Source organism: Episyrphus balteatus, chromosome 2 (assembly GCF_945859705.1).
Source record: "Episyrphus balteatus chromosome 2, idEpiBalt1.1, whole genome shotgun sequence".
NCBI lineage: Eukaryota > Metazoa > Arthropoda > Insecta > Diptera > Syrphidae > Episyrphus > Episyrphus balteatus.
The window spans coordinates 38118440-38141224 of NC_079135.1; the positions used below are offsets into that span (position 1 = coordinate 38118440).

Sequence of the window (22785 nt, forward strand, 5' to 3'; positions counted from 1 at the left end):
TTATTACATTACATGCAAAAAATGTCACTTCAATGATGTCATTTTGACAACAAATGTAATAGATCTGGTAATAGAAGCACAATTAGTTAAACGCGCGTTTATTTTGATTATTAGTATACACCGAATTTAACGCGACGGTAAAATTTAACCCGACGTTACTTAAACGTGTGTTTAGCGATTCATTATTGGTAAGGCCCAATGTAGTTAAGGCTTGAGCGCTCAACTGAGATTTTTGTCTTACTTAAAAAATCTCTGAGCGCTCAGAGATCTCACTTGGTGGGACGCACCTATTGAATAATTTAGCTCAGACATATTTTTGTTTTGATTAAAGGCTTGACCACACAGAAGGAAACATTCACGAATCGTGATCCTGATGAAAAGCAAAATCTCATGTAATTGTTGTAATACGTGTTAATTAATGATCTATATGGATCAATTGGGATACTAAAAAACGACTACCTTTGCATGAACAAGTAAAATAAGTTTTAAAACAAAAAAACTAAATTTCGTTGTTACTTTTGTATGGAAAAATTCGTTTAGCTTCAGCTGCGTACAAGTAAAAATGTTCTAAATTTATCAGTTCATTTAGTTTAAAAAAAAAAAAAATTTAAATCGAAAAAAAATATACGAATCACCCTATTGTTAATCAATTTAAATTACCATTCAATCTACTACATTTGTGTAAACGTAGAATTTCCACACGTTTTTTTCTTGTCACACCCCTATTTTTATATTTTATACTATATTTCCCCTCAATTTTTGGCGTTTCATATATTTCCCCACTCGATTTCTACATTCGATTTTATTTTTTTTACACACCGACATGACATTTCACATCAATGTATGTGTAAAATATAGAAAATTTCTACGAATGTTTTATGTGTGCGCGACGTTTTTTCTACACATTAGACACGGCCAGAGTAGAGTAGTCTTGAAAATAAACTGTTTTTCGTCGCTTTCGTGCTCTCTCGCGTCGGAGTTTTTTTCGAACAAAAAAAAATAATTTTTGTTTCCTAATTAAGTTTTATAATTAAGATTAATTGAAAAATTATAGGTGTTTTTTTTTTTTTTAATTGAATTATAATTAACACACGTTAAAAAACAAAAACCATTTCAGTATTATCCAATGAAAGTTGTAGTAGAATTTTAAGTCCAAAAAAAAAAAAAAAAATCATTGAAAAATTCGTCTCGTTTCGATGTGAAAAAGAAAAAAAAAATTCAACCATACGCAAAGAGAAAGACACGAACGAAAATACTTGGAAGGAAGCTGCTGCACCAAGCGAAGAAAAGCCAAAGAAAAGAACACGAAAATATAGGAGGCCACCATCAAAAAGAAACACCGAAAATAATCAAAAATAAAAAAAGAGAAAAGAGTTCTTCGACGACGACCAAATCCACACATCCACACAAGAAGGAAGCAACCAACACTCGACCGTAGTAGAAACAACTCATATCGGTTTGGTCAGGCCAAAGGAGTGAAGAAAAAGGAAAAGGCTAGAGAAACAAATCAAATATTCGTTCGTTCGACGACGACAAGGAGGAGAAGTGTGTTTGTGTGTGTGCGTGTGTCTGTGTGTTGCAAGACGACATCGACACAACGAGGAACGAAAAACGTCGACATTCGACAGTGCATTTGTGAGAGAGACAAGAAGGAAACGAGGAACAAGAAAGAAAAAACCAAAAAAGAAGGGAAGCATTATGTGGGGTTAAATTTTAAATAAATTTCTATTCATAAAATACAGCAAAAAATAATAAAAAATTAAACTTCTTGCATTGCACTGCTTTGATTTTTGATTCGAAGCGAGAAAGGCCAAATCGACGACAAGAAGAAAGCGAACCCAATAAAATTCCCAAAAACGAATACAAAAAAATTGTTGATCAAAAAGGAACAAGAAAAAGAAAAATATCGGAAAAACTTGATATTATTTTGTGCTGCTTGCTTGCTTCTTTTTGGTTCGCATAAAAGGAAGAAAATAAGAAGAAGAAAAAGAAGAGGTCAGCCAGCAGCTAGGCACTGGCAGTAGCAAGCAAGCAAAAAAAAGGCGAATTCATTTCTTCAACTACGACGGCCGAAGACGAGAAAGATTTGGATTTCTATTTCTCTGTTGGTCTCTTCAAGGGAAATTTCTTGAAGACCAAAAATAACCTGCTACATTGCAGAGCAGGGATCCACCTATCCTAGAATTTTGTTAATATTTTAAGTGTTTTTTTTTTTCTGTTCAATTCGTTTTGTCTGTAAAGAAAAAAGTAAACTGTGAAACTCGTAGTTTTGGTGTTTTTCTTTTATTTTTATTTTCCATTTTAATGATTCTTTGAAATTCGGCCCCAAATTTGTTGTTAAGTGGGGGCAACAACTCACAAAAAAAAACGACGACAAAATGTCGTGTATTTCAAGTAACTTTAGTTCATTCTTCCTGGACTCTTTAAACGATCCATCGGAATTTGCCAAGTATTTAAGCAATGGCGAAAATAAAGTCCAATCTTTTGATGATTTTCAAGGATTTGGTGGAAGTAGCAGCAATGGCAGCTATAGCAACAGCTCTGCCAGTCTTGGTGGTGTAAATGGTGATAGTCCGATGTATGTGAATGGCGAACAACAACAACAACATTTAGGGAATCAACAAATCTATTCGGGTGGTGTTAATAGCCATCACCATGGTTATCACCATCATAATCATCATCACCACCATCAACAGCAACAAAACAATTCACCACAGACATTTAGTCATCAACAACAACAGTTGACAACTGCTGGACGATGGAGCAGTTTACAGAATAATCAAGCTACTCCTGGTAATACTCCTTCAAATGGTGGTCATGCTTCACACACAGCAGCAGATCATAGTAGCAATCATCACCATCATCATCATCATAATAATAATCCTCATGCGTCGCAACAACAACAAGCGACACATAACCCACAATCCACTTCCAATAACACTACTCAACAACAACAACATCATAATCATCATTTTGATGGTTCCTTTGAATTCTTAAAATATCTACGCCATTCTGGTGATTATGGAGAAGATTCATCCCAATCGAATTCAACACCTGCCCCGCCGGCGGCAACAAACTCATGCTCCTCCAATAGTAATTTAATTGATTTAGATAGTAGTACATCAATGACACCACATAGCCATCGTACTGGTACACCTTTGGCTGTAGTTGCTGCAGCAGCAGCAGCTACAGTAACTCCATTGAACCGTTCCTCGCTGGACATCGACACTTTTGACCACGATTCCAAGCACAATTTGTTCGATTTGCAACACCAGACAAGTAACAATTCAAATGAGTCTTCCTGTGACCCGATGGGCGCCTTTGCTGGTGTCCATTTAAATGCTAGTAATTCGAATATATCATCCGAATCGGCAGGCAGTGATAATTCGAATAATAATAATAATAATCAAAGCAATGCTTCCAAACCGTTGGTTAATTTTAGTATTAAGGATAGCTTTGATGTTCATCCGGCACACAAGGTCGAAGAGGGCATCTTTCAGCATATGAATAAGTTGCCAGTGAAGAAAAAGGATACGCTGAAGCAATTGGGTGTGAGATTTACAGGACAAATGACTTTGGCTGACAAATCGATAGTGGTGGAGAATTTTATTAAATTTTGCAAAGTATGTGGCATAATGAGAAAAATTTTATATTTATATATGAGTAGTTAGTACATACATATTTTCTTTTTATTTTAATCTCAACCTAACCCCCATCTCTTGATATTATAAATATACACCAAACACCACCTCATCAAACCTCATCCCAATTTCCTCATTTCTCATTCCACACTCCCCAACAACAAAACCCATCCCATACTATACCCATTCCCAATGTGAAAACGAACGCGCCACCACCCTCCTTTAACCACCCTCTCATCTCACTCTCCCTCCTTAAGCCACATTAAGCATTTGCTCTACATACATACGTCTTGAGAATTATGTAAACATGAAATAAAATTTGTATGTTTCATATTTCATGTGAGACTCGAGATACATGTTCACACAAAATATCGATTTTCAAAAGAGTGTATGTTCATGTGGAAAATGCGTTTTAGAGTGAATTTTTTTGCTTTATTTTTCATTTATTTATTTTTTAATTAATTTTAATTATTTAAAATTTTTGATTTTAAAATGTTTTATTTTTTGTTTGTTATTTCAGCAATATGATGTGACTGATCATCGACCGTTTTTGGCCCTTAACCAAAGCGGTATGAATAAGCCGGAGCAAATAAAATTTGCTAGATACTTGGGACAAGGGCTGCCATCGTTTACACTATTTTGCATTTATAGTAATTTCAAAAATCTATTTTGCACCAAGCGAACTGAGACGTAGGTTTTATTTTTTTTTTTGTTTTTTTCGAACTCTTGTTGTTTTATTTTTATTTTTTTTTTTTTTATTTTAGATATGAAAAAGATGGCTATAATTTACAATATATTTTGGATAAGACCAAAAGCTTCCTATCGAAGGCAACTGCTGGTGAGTTAAAATTTATATATTTTTATTTTTTAAATGCATGCATTTTGTTTTTTATTATTACTTAAATCAGGTTTGCAAATTTTGTTTCAATTTTAAAGTTTAATTTGAAAAAAAGATAAAAAAATGTAATGCATGGCTTCTTAAGGGTAGATAAAGTAGGTGTTAATGAAGTAATTTTCTAATAAATTATTTATAAATTGAATTTTAAACGAAATTTAAGTATTGATTTCTTTTGTATTGTTAAGGAGTTTAAATTAATGTATATTTGTTTTTGCAATTTTGGAGGAAAAATGAAACATCTTGTACAAATTATGAAGTAATGAAATTACACACAAACTGATAACATAATCCTCAAAATAAAGATTAGAATTTTTTTTGTAATTTTTATCAATTTGGGATTTAGTTTTGGGAGTTTTTTATACAAAAAAAATGAAAAATTTTAAAACTACAAAAAATTTTTCAAATAAAAAGATAGGTTGGAACATATTAAAAAACACGCAAAATTTAGATACGAAGTATCTTCCGGTTTTCCATTGACTATTTTGTTATCATTTGTTTCAGATACTTCTTTAAGATTTTGCGTTATAGACAAGTGTAGTTTTTAATTTTCACATGTTTCTAAAAACTAACTCTCTCCTGCCAAGGACAAGGGTATTTAAAACTTTTGTTGTAAGGGATATACAGGGATACAATGACCGAAGAAATAAAAAAAGAGAACGGAATGCAATTTATTAAATAAAAACGAAATTATCACCAAATTATCTTCGTATGCTTCTATGATCACATTTCAAAAGGAGCTAAATGAACTCTCTACTTCTACAACACACTAGACAGTTTTGAAGAAATTTGGAATTCACATCGGGTTTCATTATAGCATTAATTCTCTTCACAGTTTTGAATTAAAAAAATTATAATTATGCAAACACTTGGCATGTTATCAAAGTATCGTAGGATTTTTATCATTGAAATTTTTTAAACCGTAGAAACCATTGATTTACAGCCCTTTATCTCTTCAAGTTCTAGCTTACAGATACATATAAACTAGTATGATAGGCAGAACTTTTTGAGGAGTGAGTTTGGGAAATTTCTCGAAAAACAAAGCGCTCATTTACTTGAACACTGTCACAACTCAAAAAAACTTGTATTTCAGGAAACGATTTTTAAGCACCGATCGATTTTTGTATGTAAAAACTAGTGCTCGTTCTCCGCCAATCCTTAAAGCTAAGAAATGACTTTTTGCAGGGTTAAAGATTGCTTTATTCCGATTACTTCTGCTTTAATATGTAACTCAAAATTCGTGATTTTTTAGTTATGACAGTATTCCAATAAATGAGCGATATGTTTAAGATAAAAAGCAACTTTCCTCTTGTTGCTGGTAACATTCCAGTGAATGTTCTTGCTCATTTCACGATTTAAAAGCGGAAAACGATTTAAGTCGGGAGGATTAGAACTTTGCAAGTGCTGCACTATCTGGAACACAAGAACAAACAAAAAAATAAATATAGGCAATGCATTCATTTTTATATTCAAATTGCTTTCTTTTCTAGTAGTGCCCCGAAAGAGGTTTACCAAGTTTCCATAATAACTTCTACTTCTTTTCTTATTGCCTTAGTTTTAATATTGTTCTTTTATGCATTTTTAATTACTTTTGCTAGTAATTAGATTTTTTTCCTGCAGTCAAGCTTTAAAGGTACATAATTTCAAAATTCAACGTTTTTGATATGTGATATTTTACTACTCAAAGGAGTAAAATTTGTACTGAGGCACCTAAGAAGTGATAAACACATCATTTCCTGTTTTGCAACAATATTTTCACTGGGCATTATTGTATTCTTTGTCATTGGTTCGATATTACTTCCTTTCTTTTCTTTTATCAACTAAATCGAAAAAATCTTTGCATAAAAACCCTAAACAAAAAACAAAAGCAAGAGTGTTGTACTGTACAAAAAAGAAGAGTACAACAGTAAAGTATTGTGATTTTTTTTTAGGTTTCGATGGCTTAATTGAAAGATGATAATACCTAGTTACTGGATTGGTACAAAAAAGTAGTCTAATATCATACTTTTATTTTTTTTTATCGAGAAAAGGACTGAAATTCACATTTTTTTTTTTTTTTTTTTTTGGAAAAAGAAACTTTTTTTTATGTGGCCATAATTTTGAAAAAAAGATTTAAAAAATGTTAATCCAGAAAGTGTTTGTTTTTTGGCTTAGAAGAAAAAGTATGTTCTATAAAAAGTTATTTCCTCAGTTGTCCTACTTTTTTTTGGTGGTCATAGGCAGTGTATTTTACTTACTTGTTGTAACATCAGAGTAACACATTATTTTTGCTATTTATTATTTTGGAATATAACTTTTTGCTATTCATATTTGTTAGTTGTCATGTTTTTGACACGATAAAACTGAAAAAAAAACATTTTTTAATATTAATTTTCGTAGCTTGGGTTAGAAAGGGTTAAAAAAATTTAAGAGTTTTCTTAAAATATTTGATGATAGCTGGATTATCTCTTTTTTATTTTTCTAATATTTCAAAATTCAATTAATGAAGTCTTGAACCGAAACGTCGACGAAAAATTAGAATAAAGAACAATTATTTATAAAAAAAGGTCACGAAGATAAAAATAATTTATTTTTTGCTTTCTAAATATCAACTTCTGTGTGTTTTGGCTCTTTTGCTCTTTACCCTCATAAGCATGTTCATCAGCATGTTGCCTGTTTGTCTCTACCTTTAAGTCATTGTCTTACCAAACCCTGCGTCGATAAAAACTCAATGCGGTACTTATTCAAGTGAAGCTTTTATAGACCATAAATGCAGAACATTTGTATTTCATTAGAATTTCCAGGGTTTGATAAGTACCCCTTAGAACATCATAATAACCTTGTTTTCCTTTGGCTTTTTTTGTCGCAATGAAAACATTTTTGACATTTACTTTTTTTTTTGTAATAATCAAAGACTTAACTTCATTTTGAAGTGTATTTTTCTCTTTTTTATTTCTTTTTTAAAATTTTTGCTTTTAATGTAGATTATTTACAATTTTTGTTATATTTTTATGTAGCGTAAGTTTGCAATATTGTTTTAAGTTGTTACACATTTGTTAATAAAGTATTTGGTTTTATTTTGATAAAATAAAGTTCTCCTGAAGAAGACAGCAACCCCTGTCGAAACATCGGGAAAAGCTAATGTTTACTTAATTGTTTCATTGCTACAACGATTGCGACCAAAAAGCCAAAGAAAAACACGATTTTAATCTTCTCCACTTTTTCGATTATTAACTCTTAATTAGTCAATAAATCATCTTTAATAACATCATATATAAAAACTTCATATAAACTAGAATTACAATATATAACTCGTAGTTATTATCAGTATCAATTCAATCATTATCATTAATTCTTTAAATCTTTGGCCCGCAATTTAAGGGATCCGACCGAATGAGAGACATTCGGTGTTAAGTAAAAGAGGTTTAGTTAAAAACTATGAATTCCAGAAGTTGAGATTTAAGTTTGAGTAATATAAGTTCTACTCGCGTATCATGTAAACGACGCCTTTTTTGTATTTTTTCTATGAAAGGGTTCCTCTTTTTTATGTTTTTCAATGGACGATCAATCCAACCACTGCATTTCAGAGTGTCACACTTCTTAAAATTTTGACACACAGAAATCTCTCTGAAAAATCTGTTCTGAGTTAACTCACAATTTTTACTTGCGATATAGGTACTATATATCAAGTTATGCATTCGTACAAAAAAAAAAAGTTGAGATAACATTTTTCCATGACATTACGATGGTAGACAACGCCAAAAAAGTGGGTCCCGGAAGTCCGTCTGTCTGTCTGTCAGTCTGTCTGTATAAGGAGCTACAGCCTAAACGGATGGACCGATTAATGTCAAACTTGGTATGTAGCGTTATTTGGCGACTCTCCAGAGGGGTTTTTGGAATTAATTTTTTTGGACCAAAAATAACGGTACTTGTCATATAACGATTTTAGTAAAATTGAAATATCTCAAAAACGGCTCCAACGATTTTGTTTAAAAAATTCAAGTGCTAGTTTTAAGCTAAGGTCTATCTTTCAATGAAAAAATTTTTTTTTTGAAAACCATTATTAACGGTACCTGCCATAGAACCGTTTTTTTTCAAATCCGATTATCTTCGAAAGTGCTTGTTCGATTTCAACGAAACTTTTTGTGAAGAAGCATTTATATAATTTAAATACAAACCAAAAATAAAAATTCCAAAAAAATGATTTTTGGATTTTTAAAAAAATTTTGAAAAATCAAATTTTGGAACACGGGACAATGAATTTTTTTGAAATTTAGTTTTTAGATGTTGATTAGTGATTTCTACAAAATGGCATACCAATTTTATTTTAAAACTTTTTTTCCAAAAAATTATTTATAAAAAATTAGTTTAAAAAAAAACGGCTCTAACGATTTTGAAAATTTTTTTTCTAAAAATGCATGTTAACATAAAAATCAAAACTGCATACTTGTTTTGGAGGGCAATTTAATTTCAGATTTTATTTAATTTTTTTTTTTAAACGAATTTTATTTTTTTTTTTCAAATTTCTATATAAAAAGTCTTAAAAATTTAAGCAACTTTAACTCTAAGAGCAAGTTCGTGCGACCCAGTCGTGCATTTTATTTTTTAAACTTGAATGTTAAACTATAGAAACGTATTTTTAAGAGCATAACTTTGTAAAGCCAATTTTGAAATAGATATTGCTTTCAACAAGCTAATTTGTAAGTTTAATCGTTTTTTGTAACATGTAATTAGTTTCTTACAGTTCTGTTGAAAGAAGTTCTATTTAAAAATATCATCAATTTGATATGCATACCGTAATTTATTTAGTTTCTTTGTAAGTTAATTCTTAACAACTCATTACATAAATTATAATATTCTGTTTTAATTTCGTATTTTTATTGTTGATTCTTATTCGAGAGCCCCTATTGCATTTCCATCAAACCCACTTAATTAGCAATAGTACTAATAAAATAGACCAACCCAATGTATTGCTATCACATTAAGGTGTGTGTGTGGCACTGTAGTTCGTTCGTTAAAATTATGTAGTTATTTCTAATATACATAAATCAATACGGTTGTGGTGTAGTAGCGAACCTGAATATTAGTCAATAAAATAACAAAAAAAAAAAAAAACATTGAGTTTTTAGCAGATATGAAACGCAAATGTTTTCTCTTACACAGGCAATACTGTGATTAACCCAACTCCAAACACACCACAAGCTACAGAGCCTGCGAATTTAAATGCAATCCAGAACTATTGACCAGAAGAAAACGGCACTTTGAATATTTAAAATCACAAAACAAAAACCATTGTGCTTTATTTCTTTTAGATTTTTTTTTTTAATTTAAGTTTTATATCAATTATAGACACGTGTTAACTTAGTAAATATACACAAAATATATAAACAAATTATACACACATGAATTGGTTATTTTAGAGTGTCTCTTTTAAGTCTATTTTTGTCTTTATGAACCCAATAAATAAGTATTTAAAATTTGTTAATTAAGAAATCAACGAAATAGTTGATCAATTAATTTGGAAATTTATAAAATATTTAGTATGTAATTGTTTAATGGTTGACATATAATTCTTGAATGAATGTTTTAATAACAGTGGAAGAAATTTCACTGTGACCTTTTGGTCAATTCTTTGCAGGATATTTCTTTTTACATCTTTGCCTCCAAGTTAGTTCAATAGCCTAGAAATTAGCTTCCAAGGATTGTTTCTTTTGGTCTTCTTTTCATTTTTGATCATGTTTTCTCCTTGATCCCAGTAAATATTTTGTTTTTTTTTTTTGCCAAGTTCATTAAACTTATCCAATTCCATATTACGAGGGTGGGTCTAAAAGTTCGCGGAATGAAAAAGTTGGAGAAGCAATGGAGGAATTTTTTTTTTACCTCATGTTGTTTGGACACTAATTAGAGAAAATTATGCCAAGTTTGGTTTAAAAAGGGCATTAATTTTATTGAGCTTTCCTTAAGTTAGCAAGTGAATCCGAGAGACAAAATTAAATTATTGATAAAATTTATTTCGTAGCTGTGATCAAGTTCTTGACTAGGTAAGGACAAACCATTGGAGATTGTTTTGATGATACGTCAATTGCTTAAAAGCAATGGTGTATTATGTAGCATTGTCGGTTTAAATAAAGCAGAGGGTTAATTGAAGATGATGTTTTTCCGGAAATATTATGACTTTAAGTTTTTGGGATACTGAACGGATTTCCCTAATCGATTATAAAGAATAGGCCGTCAATGTAACCGTTGAATACTACGCAACCGTTTCTGTAGACAAAAGACAAAATTGAATCTGCTTTTCCAAGTCTTCAATTCCACTTCAAAACTCAGATTTGACAATTCTGATTATGCACTTAGGAGCAAAAAAACGGAATCAAATAAATTATTTATATTAAAAACAAAAATTGCAATGGATAAAATAATGTTTCTTCAAGTCTCATGGTCTCATTTAAAAGCTTGGATTTTTTTACTTTGAATTGTTGGTAAAAACATAAAAATGCATACGATAGTATCATCGCTATCTCGTCGCCTGAGAATTGTTTTGTCGTATACGCCAATTTTGGAATTTTGGGAAATCGCATTTTAAGGTTTGAGCTTCTATAAAAAAAAAACTGGCCGATAGATTTTTTTCAATTTTTAATAGAATATTTTGTGCGATATCTTCTTTATATTTATGTTGTCAAAATTGTCACATCTAATTTGGCTTTCAAATTATCGGGGTTTTTACCCAAAATCAGTTTGTCGTAAACGCCACCAAAATCAACTTTTTTTCCATCCCATACACGTACGACATTCCAATACCAAGACATAAATAAAAAAGTAAATTTTCAATTTTCACAGTTCGTTTTTATTTATTAATTAAACATTTAAAAAATAGTTTCTTATTACATAGTAGTAAAATAAATAGATTAAAAACAAAGAATAAAACAATAAATATGACCATAAACATGAAAAAAAAATAAAACAAAAAAAAATTTAACAAAAACTAAAAGCCATTCTATGACTATGAAACATGAAAGAAACAACAAATAAAACAATAAAACCGCGACTTTTTTTCACTTCAAGACAGCGCTCTTGAACCAAGCGCCGCCCGCGACCGACGGTCGACTTGTTGTTCTTTTGTGCTCGATACAAGATCAATAAGTGATAAGTGTACAGCAATAAAACAATAAAACAGCGACCTTTTTTTCGCGAAGAACAATGGCGCCTTAAAAAAATAATTTTCGACCAGCAGGTGTTTTTGCGAGCGGGTGCAATAACAAAACTCACAGCAACCCTTTTTCGCTTCGTTCACGACAGCGCGCGTGAACAAAGAGGCGACTTGTTGATCTTGTGTGATCGATACAAGAGCAATAAAACAATAAAACAGCGAAATTTTTTCACTTCACTTCGTTGAAGACAGCGCTCGTGAACGAAGCGACAAGATCAATAAGTGTACAAAAATAAAACAATAAAACCGCAACCTTTTTTCACTTCTTTTGAGACTTGTCGACTTGTTGATCTTGTGTTTTTGATAGAAGATCAACAAGTGTACACATTTATGAGCCACACCCACTTCCATATTGTGTCAGATCGGTTCTTGCAACCGAGGATGAGGTCAAGATACTTGCGGCAGGAACAAACGACAAGAACCATTAATTAAACACAACATTTGAGATGTCTCTGAAATGCACTTTTTTCTTCCTTGCACCTCTAGGAATAAAGCAAAACCTCAAGTAGCGCAGAGCTTAATGCAGCCCATAGTTTTTAAAGTCGTTGTCCCTATAGCACATGAAGTCCTTATTTTCAATAAATACTTTTCTAGTAGGTATATTATATCTGTTTATATTCTATTTCGGATATATACCTACTTTTACATACATGTAAGAAAAAACAATTTTAAAATTTCTTTCGAAATTTTCTACCTATCGGTTTTGTACGACGTACGACAAACCAATACTGAAGAAAAAAAAGCTGAAAAATACATAGAATTTTTGTCGTAAACGCCAAAAGTTGTCGCTTACGACAAACCAACGCTAATCCAATGCTTATTTTGTGGATATACGACAAAATGCACACTAACTATCTCAGTAACCGTAAACGATAGGACAAATCTGATAACAGAAATGAAAAGAGAACGTTCTAAAACCTATTACTACATATCCAGTTTAAAAAAGTGCATTTTGGCGTTTACGACAAAACAACTCTCGGGCGACGATTCTGTCAATATATTGCACTTCCTTTTTTTTTAATGTTAAATTTTCTTAATACCCTCTGCTTCAATTTCAGTCTTTTTTTCCTTATGTTACTATTGACGTTATCTGTCAATAAAAAGCACTTCATTTTTTTAAATGTTAAATTTTCCAGATACTTTCTGTTTCAATTTCAGTTTTTTTTTCCTTACATACTTCATTTATGTTGATTGGATCTTTATAATGTGAACAGTTTTTAAGTTTCTAGCATTGATTTAAAGCTTTTGTTTCAAGATTTTAGTGGTATAATTAACATTCATGTATGTCAATTACATCCTGACCAATTATCGTTTTTATAGAACTCAAAGTTATATTCCATTTTTTTGCCCCTAAGTGTATTTTATTCCAAAAACTGAAAAAAGAAATTCGAAAAAAATAACATGGATGTTGAGAATTTTTGCCTTTCTGAAAGAGCTTAACAACAATTTTTTTACACAGTATTTATAAACTTTTCTACCCATGTTAAAAATGTATTAGGCTAAGAGAGAATTTATAAGGGAAAAATAAAAAAATCTTAAATTTCCTTCGCGTATTTTTTGACTTTCCCTCGCATATAAACGTTATCACTAGATAACGCTAAACGCATTATGTTGATATTGCGCACACATGAAAACCTTTTTCATTCGATTTAGCAGTGAAAGTAAATTTTCTTATATACAAATTCGAACCAGCAAAGATAAAATAAAATAAATATTGGGGCGTTTTTGTTTTATTTTTTGAATTTATAATTTATTTAACAAAAGTTTTATTTAATAAGATTAAACAAAAGTTGTGCCAAGTTACAGTACCAGAAAATCTAATTAAAACAAAATTAGTTGACTAGGGTGTCACTTTGAAATTAGCCGACTCATATGTACAAATGTTGTGTATATTTACATAAGCGTATTCTTTATTGTTCTGCGTTCAAAAGCATTTATTTATGTTTCATTATTGCCAAAAAGGAAAATAAAAAAAAAAATTAAAAATCAAATATATCTTTCAACTATAAATATGTTTGTATGTATGTTTAAATGTAATAAATTGTCAATAAAGATTTAAAATATACTATAATAAAAATTTTACATAGCATCAGAAAAGATTTATATAAATTTGTGTTTGCATTTCTTGTAGTTGGTTTGATGAGGAAATTGTAGGCATTGGTTTTATTTTTTTCTCGATTCAAAAGTGATACAAAATGAATCATCATCTTTCGCTAAATATAGAATCGCTTCGAATTGCTTTATGAATAAATTATGTTTTTGAAAGCAATACGCAATGTATTCTATTTGTGAATGGTGGTGGTACTTTGAATTTCAAATATTGTTCATACATTAATTAGATATTCGGACAATATTATTAGATATTGAATAAAAAAATTATTAATACAAAAATATTATTAACCTCAATACAATATAGTAGGTCAATTTCTTCTATGTCTGTTCGTTCGAGTGGAATTTTGCAATTGATTTTAAACTTCAGAAAAAGATAAAAAAAACTAAGACTAAAAACAAAAACTATTGTAAAAAAAATTTATAAAATTTTGATTAAAACAAAGGGAATATTAGGTTAATTATAATTAAATTATTAATTTCTTCTCTATTTTTAATCAAATCATTTGATTGTTAAGGAGTAACTTTTAATTGCTGCTTACCTCTGATTTTTGTTTGTTTATGAATTAGATAGTTATTCTTTCTTTTAAATCCAAGCATCCACAATACTTCATGATTTATCAAAAGAAACCACGATACTTCATGATTTACTAAATTCATGATTTTATTTAATTCAAAAATCCATTTTTGGATATTTTTCTCAATTTTTAAAATAGGATCCCTAAAGGGGCGTACAAAAATGTTGTTTGAAATAGCTTTAATGGTGTAAGAGAAAATCATAAGGGTTTAAAAAATGTTTTTTTTTTTAATTTCAAAAGTAGGACCTTGTCTGTCCAAGTATGTATATAGATTTTAGTAGTTCAGAAATAAAATAAACACTATGTAACTCATGTAAGCGTACTTTAAAGAATTAACAGTATGTTTGTTTAATGAAGAAAAAATAGAACAGAATTAAGTTATGACTTTTCATTCAAATAAATTATAATTAATTAGAATATTTGTTCGCATTTTGAATTTTTTTTCACATTAAGAAGATTCTAAAGAAATTTCCATTATTTTGAATTAATTTAATTATATGTTTGTCAAAATAAAACAAATCAGCTGCTGTTTGACACTTTTCACTCATTTGCTCTACCTCAAAACTAGGAGCAGAAACACTAAGATCGAGATGATGAACTCTCATTTTACAAATTTGTGTTCCATTTAAGTTAAAATATAATGTCAGGATGAATTTTAAGCTAAGGTTTGTTTTGATAAGAAAATTAAATTTTCGGCTAGAAGTTGGTGTCGACATTTACACACAATAAATATCTGATACGAAAAAAAACCAAACATCAACTCATTTGTATTGAATTTATTTCAGAAATTGAACAGAGCATTAAAACGTTGGTAATTGTAATTGAATTTCAAAGACGCAATTCGACAAATTATTTCGAACTCAATAAAATTGTATTATATCGAACTCAATAAAATTGTATTAGTCAAAGAAAGTCAATTGTATAAAATTCGGTACAATTGTATTCACTTTTCCATCTCTGTTATTCACAAACGCCTCTAATGGCATTATGAAAAACCAAAAAACGACACCTTCATTTTTATAAATAGTGTGAATTAATTTTAAACTGTATTTCTAAAGTCTGAGGAATATTCTTGAGGTGGAAAGTCGAAACGAGATTAAAAAGAAAGTCTCTCTATACAGAATGCATTAGAAAAATTAATTAAAAACAGAATAGTAAGCATGTAATGAAAATTGAAAGAAAATTCCTCTTCTACGCTAGCAGAACTCTGCTGAGTACTAACTATTCTTTATTGGGCCTTTTCGCGAATCTCCAGGGGAATTAAGTTTCTCTCTGGACATTTTTTCCCTCGGAATCCATTGTGCGATCGTGAATTCCCCTTGCAATTTGTTTTCAGGGAAATCCTATGAAATTACAGTTAAATTACCCTCGAAATTTATGACAGACAAAAAATAAATTCCCAGGGAAACCAAAAAATCTATACATAAAAGACATCTTTAAAAAGGGTCTTCAAAAAAAAGGAAAGGAATAGCCCCAACATTCACAAAGCTCTTTCTGGTTTTGAAGAAAAAATCCGAGCCGTATTAATCGATATTCTACACAGATCTGAAATGTAAAAATGACAACTTGCCCACGGTTGTCTAAAAATAAAAGATTAGATGAGATTAAAATTCGATAACGATCTCAGCGACATAGGAACTCAAGCAAGCATGCTATATTCGTTTCAATATTTTTAATTTATCTTGTTTCTACTATATTTTTTTTTTTTTTTTTCAAATACTGAATATCTATTTACACACATTTTTTTTATATATTTCTTTTTTCGCACCTATTTATTTCGCATGTTCTCCAATTAATGTAATCCTTGTAATATGTATGTAAATAATGTACGTTTAATTTGTATAAACTCTTTCTCTGTACATATAACAACTACTGACAATATCGTAGTTCGACACATTGTCAAATCCAACAACAACAAGCAAAATACATAAATGCAATTTTTGCATTCCTTTCATATATTCTTGCAGATCTTAAGAGTCTCACAACAACAAGTGCATCTAACGATGGTGTAGAGTTCCCCACTAACAACGGCAACAGCAACAACAGTTCAGTTGTTCTGAAATCAGAAATGCCTAAAGTTTTAGAGCGATTAGTGTTTCATGAAAACTTTGATGTTCACGAAACCCATAGGATCGAAGATGGTGTCTGTACGCACATAGCCCGATTGCCACCTAAAAAACAGGAACTCCTTAAACAGTTCGGTATTCAGAGCAATCAAAGTGTAACCTATTACGAAAAATACATAGTCATCGAAAATTTCATCAAATTTTGCAATGTGAGCAACGAAATCAAACTAAAAAAATCAAAAAAAAAAAAACACATTTTTGGTGGTTACATACAAAAATTAATTGACTTCATATTTTTTTTATATTATGACTTTTCGCCCCATTTTAATAGAGATTTAAAATTATTGTTCTTATATTTATATTCACAGGAATATAAGATCACAGATCATAGACCCTTTTTGGATTTCCATGAGAGCGGACTACCCAAGTCGGAACAACTTAAATTTGTTAGATATTTGGGGCAGGGTCTACCGAACCTCACATTGAATAAAATTTATTTAGCTTTCAAGGATGTGCTTGGTCTTAATCGAATTGAAAAGTGAGTACTTATTAAAAAAAATACAACGAACTACTTTCGCTTATATAGCGCGACGAAATGAATTTTTTTTATTTTTAGTAAATTTATTTATTTAATTTTGCACATCATGCGAAAAATTAAAAAGAAGTAGGAATAGTAAAAGGTTAATATTTTTCAGTACATTATGTGTACTCCTTTTTTTCGAACTAGTAGAATTATGTGTGTATTTGTGAAACCCTAAATTATATCTTTAATTAAGAGTTTAATTATAATATTTCAATAGCAAAAAAAATGGGAGGTAAAACAAAATGATGTTATGTACGCAATATAACAACAACAAGCCTCTCGAATGGAATTAATAGAGAACAGAGTCATTAAAAAAAATTGAAACTAATTTAATTGAAAATAAATACTAGAGTTATATACTAAGAACCAACCAACAACCAGCCCAAAAAAAAAAAAAACAATTTCAAATATATTATACAAATCATACTCGCGTAAGAATGAACTGTGTATTGAGATATACATATTTAGAAATAATCAATCTAAAAATTCTCAATGAATCGGGAATCGGGCCAAGTATTGCCGGTGGTCTGATCGAACGAAAAAACATAATCCGTAAAAACAATAAAAAAAATAATAATGTTCATTGTTTACAGTTTCTTGTTCTTATGCTCTAAAATTTTTACAAACTTTTATTATTATTACGAGCGTACTTACGCCTAAAACTAGTTCCTTAATTTATTTTTTGAACATGTGTTATCAATTTGTTGGAAATTTTAAATTTGCTTCCTAGTTTATGAAACCCTTGTTTGTTTTATTTTGTTTTGTATTTATTATTTTTTTTAGTCTATCGTAGGTACAAGCACAAATAAAGCATGAAATTGTAATTTGGTTTTGTAGGTACCCGTAATAACGGTTTTGTTTTTTGTTCACATATACATAAATGCTAAGTACACCCTATTTTTTTTTTTTTTTTTTATCAACATCGGTATAGTCTTTTTGAGAACTGTAGCTCGAAATTTGAGACAGACATACACAACACACACTAATCTTAAGTTAACCTATGAACACTCGTCCACTGCTATTAAACTATCTACTTTCTACTATATTAGTAAAGGCAAATGCTACTTGGTCAGCGTCTGAAAAAAACTCCGCAGACGAAAATACTATGTAGTTGTATATCATTTAATATGACTTAGAGCAAGCCTAAGACTTTTTCAACTTAAACCGAAATAATATTCAGGTTTTACATAGATTTTAAATCATAGATTTAAAAAATTAAGGCCCAGTTTATTCATATTCCATTAAATTTAAAGTCTCCATTTAAAATGGGACTTTAAATTTAGTGAATAAATTGGACCTAAATGTAATTTAATTTCGTTCTTGTATTCGAAGAAGGGCATCAAAAGTTTTATTTTTAAGAGTAAATACTGAAAATAAGTTCCGATTAAATTTGTTCGTAAGAAGTGTCAAAAGTTTTGACGACAAGATTCTGTGGATGAACCTACTTTAAAATTTTAGGAATAACTTTTGGCCTACACACCAATAATATTATCCCCCAGTGCAGTGGGATGAGAGTTTTATTTTAAATTTCTACATGCACTGGGTTGTCGTTGAATTCGGAAATAAATATTGTTTCATTTCATTCAATCATTGCTTAGAATTGTGTTAAAATAGAGACAATGACGGAAGAAATTTGTTTTTGAAATTGTTGAGGTCTTTGTAAAACAGGTAAAACTCCAAATGTCTTTTTTCGGCCTTAAATCTAGATTCTGAAGGTGTAATAAAATATATTTAATTTGAAAACAATTTTTTTTTTAATATGTATACATATTGAAAAGGAAGATATGAAGATGTGAGGCAATTCTATTAACATATTTACGTTGACCTGGAAAATTTCATAAATTCTTTTCCCATAAACTAAACTATTTTTGCAGATTCTCATAAGCTAGCGTTTCTTTAAAAAAAAAAAAGACCATGAAAAATAAAAAAAATCTAATTAAATCAGGCAAAAATTAGGAAATAAGTTTTAATTCGCATAAAGAATTTTTGTCAGCCTTTTTGAAACAACCTGCACCGCATAGAATTAGGAATTGAGTAAAAACTTTTTTTATATATACTTTAAGAGTGTATTTCTACTATGTGCATAATGCACACAGGTAACAATCTTTATTTTTCTGTTTGAAAACAGGTAATTTCTAAACACACTAGACACTGCTTTCAGCAAAGAGATGATTTATTACTTTATACTTTATTTTGCCCTTATTATTTTTGCAAAAAAAAAAAAAATATTCATTTGTTTTATTTTTCTATTTTCAGAATTACAGCAGATGGATACAATTTAGATGTAATTCTTAAGAAAAAGAAAAAAAATCTATACAATCGCATGCATGCTGCAGGTAAACATCACAATACTGCCGTCTGATCAACTTGTAAGCTTTAAATAAAAGTAAAAATATGAATTGAAACTATTTACAGTGCACAGAGAAAGTACCGAGGCATCAAAACAGGCGCACCGTGAAAGTATAGCATCTTAACAATTGAGTTCGATGACCAAGTTGATTTGATTGATTGCAGTGTGCTAAATAAGTAATGGGTAGCCCATTTTTGTTACCCGATCAAAAATGCAAAAAAAAAATAAAATATAAAAAAAAAGTATTTCCTGGGACTGGACCAGAAACTGTTGTGTCTTTGAAATTAATGCTAATAGTAAGTTATATGAAATAAAATTGTAAGAAATCAAACGAGCAAAATGACAAAAACAAAAAAAAACACAAATATTTATTTTACATTACGTAAGTTATATAAACAATAATAAATAACAAAACACACTCGCTATCATTATCAAATCCAACATTACACACATTTAACATAAACACCATCGTTAAATTAAAAAAAAAAAAAAAAAAAAAAGAGAAGCCTATAAGGCGCGCGCAAAGTATTTTTATTTTTAATATAATGAAATTGTTGATTAACCGCTAACGCAATCACTATTCTAAATTTATATACATACATTAAAACATTTAATGGCATTTTTATATATATCTCGTGTATTTATATACATAAAATTTAGTTTTACTTGTTTAAGGATAGGTATTATTGTTTGTAATTTTTTTTCTTTCCTGTTTTTGAATTGTAAAATACCTACTTTGAAGAACTGCTACTAATTTGGGAAAATATTGTTTATTAATGAATAGAGAATTTATAGTAAAAAATTTAACATTTTAGAAGACAAACAATTTTTTTGAGGTTGAAAATATGTTTTTTTTTTTCCGCTAAAATATAGTAATTTATTTTGATATTATATGTATGTTAACTCTAAAAATTATTTGTACAGGCAACTAAGAGGAGTTTGTTGAAACAAAAATTAAGCTATAAGCTCAACATAACCCGTTATTTGACAGTTTACGCAAGAGAAAAAAAAGAACATAAGCGTTTAAGTTGAGCCGAATTACTTCAGTATAGAATATAGAATCTATAGTACTTTCATGAAGTATATAGAATCTATAGTAGGGGGAAGTGGTCACCCTTCGTACAGTTTTTACTTATTTTGTTTTAGTTATTTATTTACTCACTCCAGTTTCGAGAAAATGGACTTTATTTGTAACATGTATATTATTACACTTTAGAAAAAAATTTGACACTTCTAAATCAAAGGCTTAAATAGTAATAGCCATTTTACTGGGATTAGATTTTTGTACGAATCCTCCCCACCCGTGGGGTACCTTCGTACAGCACATGGGGTACATTCGTACAGGATATTTAAAACGTTAAATTGACTAACTTTTGATTTGTCAAATGCCAAATATGAGTTTTAAAACATTTAATTACTTATTAATTTATCAATTAATTGAACTTGACTCAGAAAAAAACAAAAACAAATAAAAAACTTAATTTTTCGCGATTCGATGATTCTGAAACAAATTATTATTTACATATATAAAAATACCAACCTTAATTCACTATAGAATGCGAAATACTTATTATAGAGGTTTAAATTTCGTTTCAATAAAACTGTAACTCCGTGTTTTGATTGTTATCTGCTGAAGAAAATTTACTGGCGGGCATACGTATGCGTACGAATGTGCCCCATATTTGACTGTACGAATGCTCCCCAAGCTGTACATAATGCAGAAAAATCGATTTTTGAAAAAATGTACTGAGATTTTGCAATATTTATAATTAAAACACAAATTTAACACTTTAAACAACAATTCTTCATTACTGTTTAGCCAAAAACATACTTAACCTAAACACAACATGACATCAAATGTCATGCACTTAGGATTCAAAATTTATCTAGTACCTCGGCGCCTACTATGTGTATGCACACTAGTAAGCACGTGTTTGAATACCGTTTAGTTTTTGTTTTATGCTCACTGTACGAAGGGTGACCGTGTACGAAGGGTGACCACTTCCCCCTAAGTAGTTTGTTCGATAATTGAGTGATCGCGAGGTCGCTTATATGGACTTCAGATTTTTAGTTCGTTGGTTAGCTTACTATTTTGGGGGCGCTATTTATTTGGTCGCCATGAGAGTACTATAGATTCTATTTAAAAAAGTCTGGCCCTAACTCACTTAAATTAAAAATACTAAAATACGTTCTGAACGAACGAATTCAAGCTACATAAAAATAAAATTAATTGAGCTCTTGATTTTGAAAGTGGGAAAAGTCCATGAAGAAATAAGACCTAAAGTTAATGTTAAAAATAACCACAATCTTAAGGTATCACATTTGATTTATTCCATTTTCAAATACATATCATTGGTGGAAAGCAAAATTGTTCTAAGTCCTTAACAAATCCTATGTACTTTGAACAATTTTGCTTTCCGCTGGCGATATGTATAACGTCTTAATTGATCATATTTGTTGAAAAAGTGTTGTAGGTATGCTACAAGTGTTAAAAACTATAAAGCTACCCTAAACCAAAAGTTTTTATGTCTTCATTTCTTGTAAGTTGGCAGTCGTATCGAAAAAATTAGATACAGATTTAGGAAGCAAACATTATAATATTATTGTGTAAACTCAAAAATTCAAGTTTCCTACAAGTTGCTCAAAATCACTTTTGAAATTGAGTACATCTACAATTCGCAACTCTGTGCCTTTTCAGTTAAATGCATTTATATCAAAACTTCAAAAATGCATATACGCCCTTTTTGCTTTTCACGGCAGAATAGATCCCAGATATTTAAACTTTTCACACTTAGGAACCACTACTCCATTGAAATAAATATCAGGAATACGACCTGTGTGGAGCTGGAAGGATCTTCACTTATGAAGTTAATTTGACTTCCAGCAGGTAGTTAAGGACTGCAATAAATGGCAAAGGGCTCAATACGCTTCCCTTGTATACACCTACTGTGATTTCGAACTATTCAGTTACCCCAATTGGACATATTATGAACTTTAATCACCGTTCCATCATAAATGTCATAGGTTTATGAAACTCTTCATTTCCCTGCCCACATCAGATGTGTTGCTTAGCGATCGAAGGCTTTCTCAAAATCATCCAAACCAGCGCATTCAATATCCAGCGCACTAGCATCCGCTATGAATTCATCTTTAAAGCAGTTGGGTCTGCCTATCGGTTTAAAATCTAACATATGTAAATTCCAAAACTTTTTTTACTGAAACGTTTTCAGCATAAAATAAACTTATATCAATACAAAATTTAAAAAAAGAAAACGTTACCCATACGCCATAGTACACATAACTGTCACCAGATTTTATTTGAGCATTTTTTATTTTCAATTCCTCTTGGTTTTTAATTCTCATTTGTCAATTCGGCA

At 30.0% G+C, this 22785-nt stretch overlaps 1 protein-coding gene across 2 annotated transcripts; it reads left to right on the forward strand.

Moving 5' to 3' along the window:
- The first annotated feature begins 896 nt into the window (after window positions 1-896).
- Window positions 897-21878, forward strand: LOC129908180 (putative uncharacterized protein DDB_G0282133). Of its 2 annotated transcripts, none has more exons than XM_055984527.1 (7): window positions 897-3623; window positions 4162-4331; window positions 4406-4479; window positions 16377-16684; window positions 16844-17013; window positions 19315-19394; window positions 19446-21878. In XM_055984527.1, the coding sequence occupies exons 1-7, from the start codon at window positions 2379-2381 to the stop codon at window positions 19454-19456; spliced, it is 2058 nt and encodes a 685-aa protein (XP_055840502.1). In that variant the 5' UTR covers window positions 897-2378; the 3' UTR covers window positions 19457-21878. The 2 variants fall into 2 exon arrangements, with proteins under 2 accessions (XP_055840502.1, XP_055840501.1); XM_055984526.1 differs by having other exon boundaries at window positions 19474-21878.
- Window positions 21879-22785: the final 907 nt, after the last annotated feature.

Bases quoted from the DNA above. Each gene is read 5' to 3' on its own strand.
- LOC129908180 (XM_055984526.1), top strand. From the start codon at position 2,379: ATGTCGTGTATTTCAAGTAACTTTAGTTCATTCTTCCTGGACTCTTTA. The intron at 17,014-19,314 runs GTGAGTACTTAT...TTCTATTTTCAG, and splicing joins GGTCTTAATCGAATTGAAAA to AATTACAGCAGATGGATACA. The intron at 19,395-19,473 runs GTAAACATCACA...AACTATTTACAG, and splicing joins CAATCGCATGCATGCTGCAG to TGCACAGAGAAAGTACCGAG.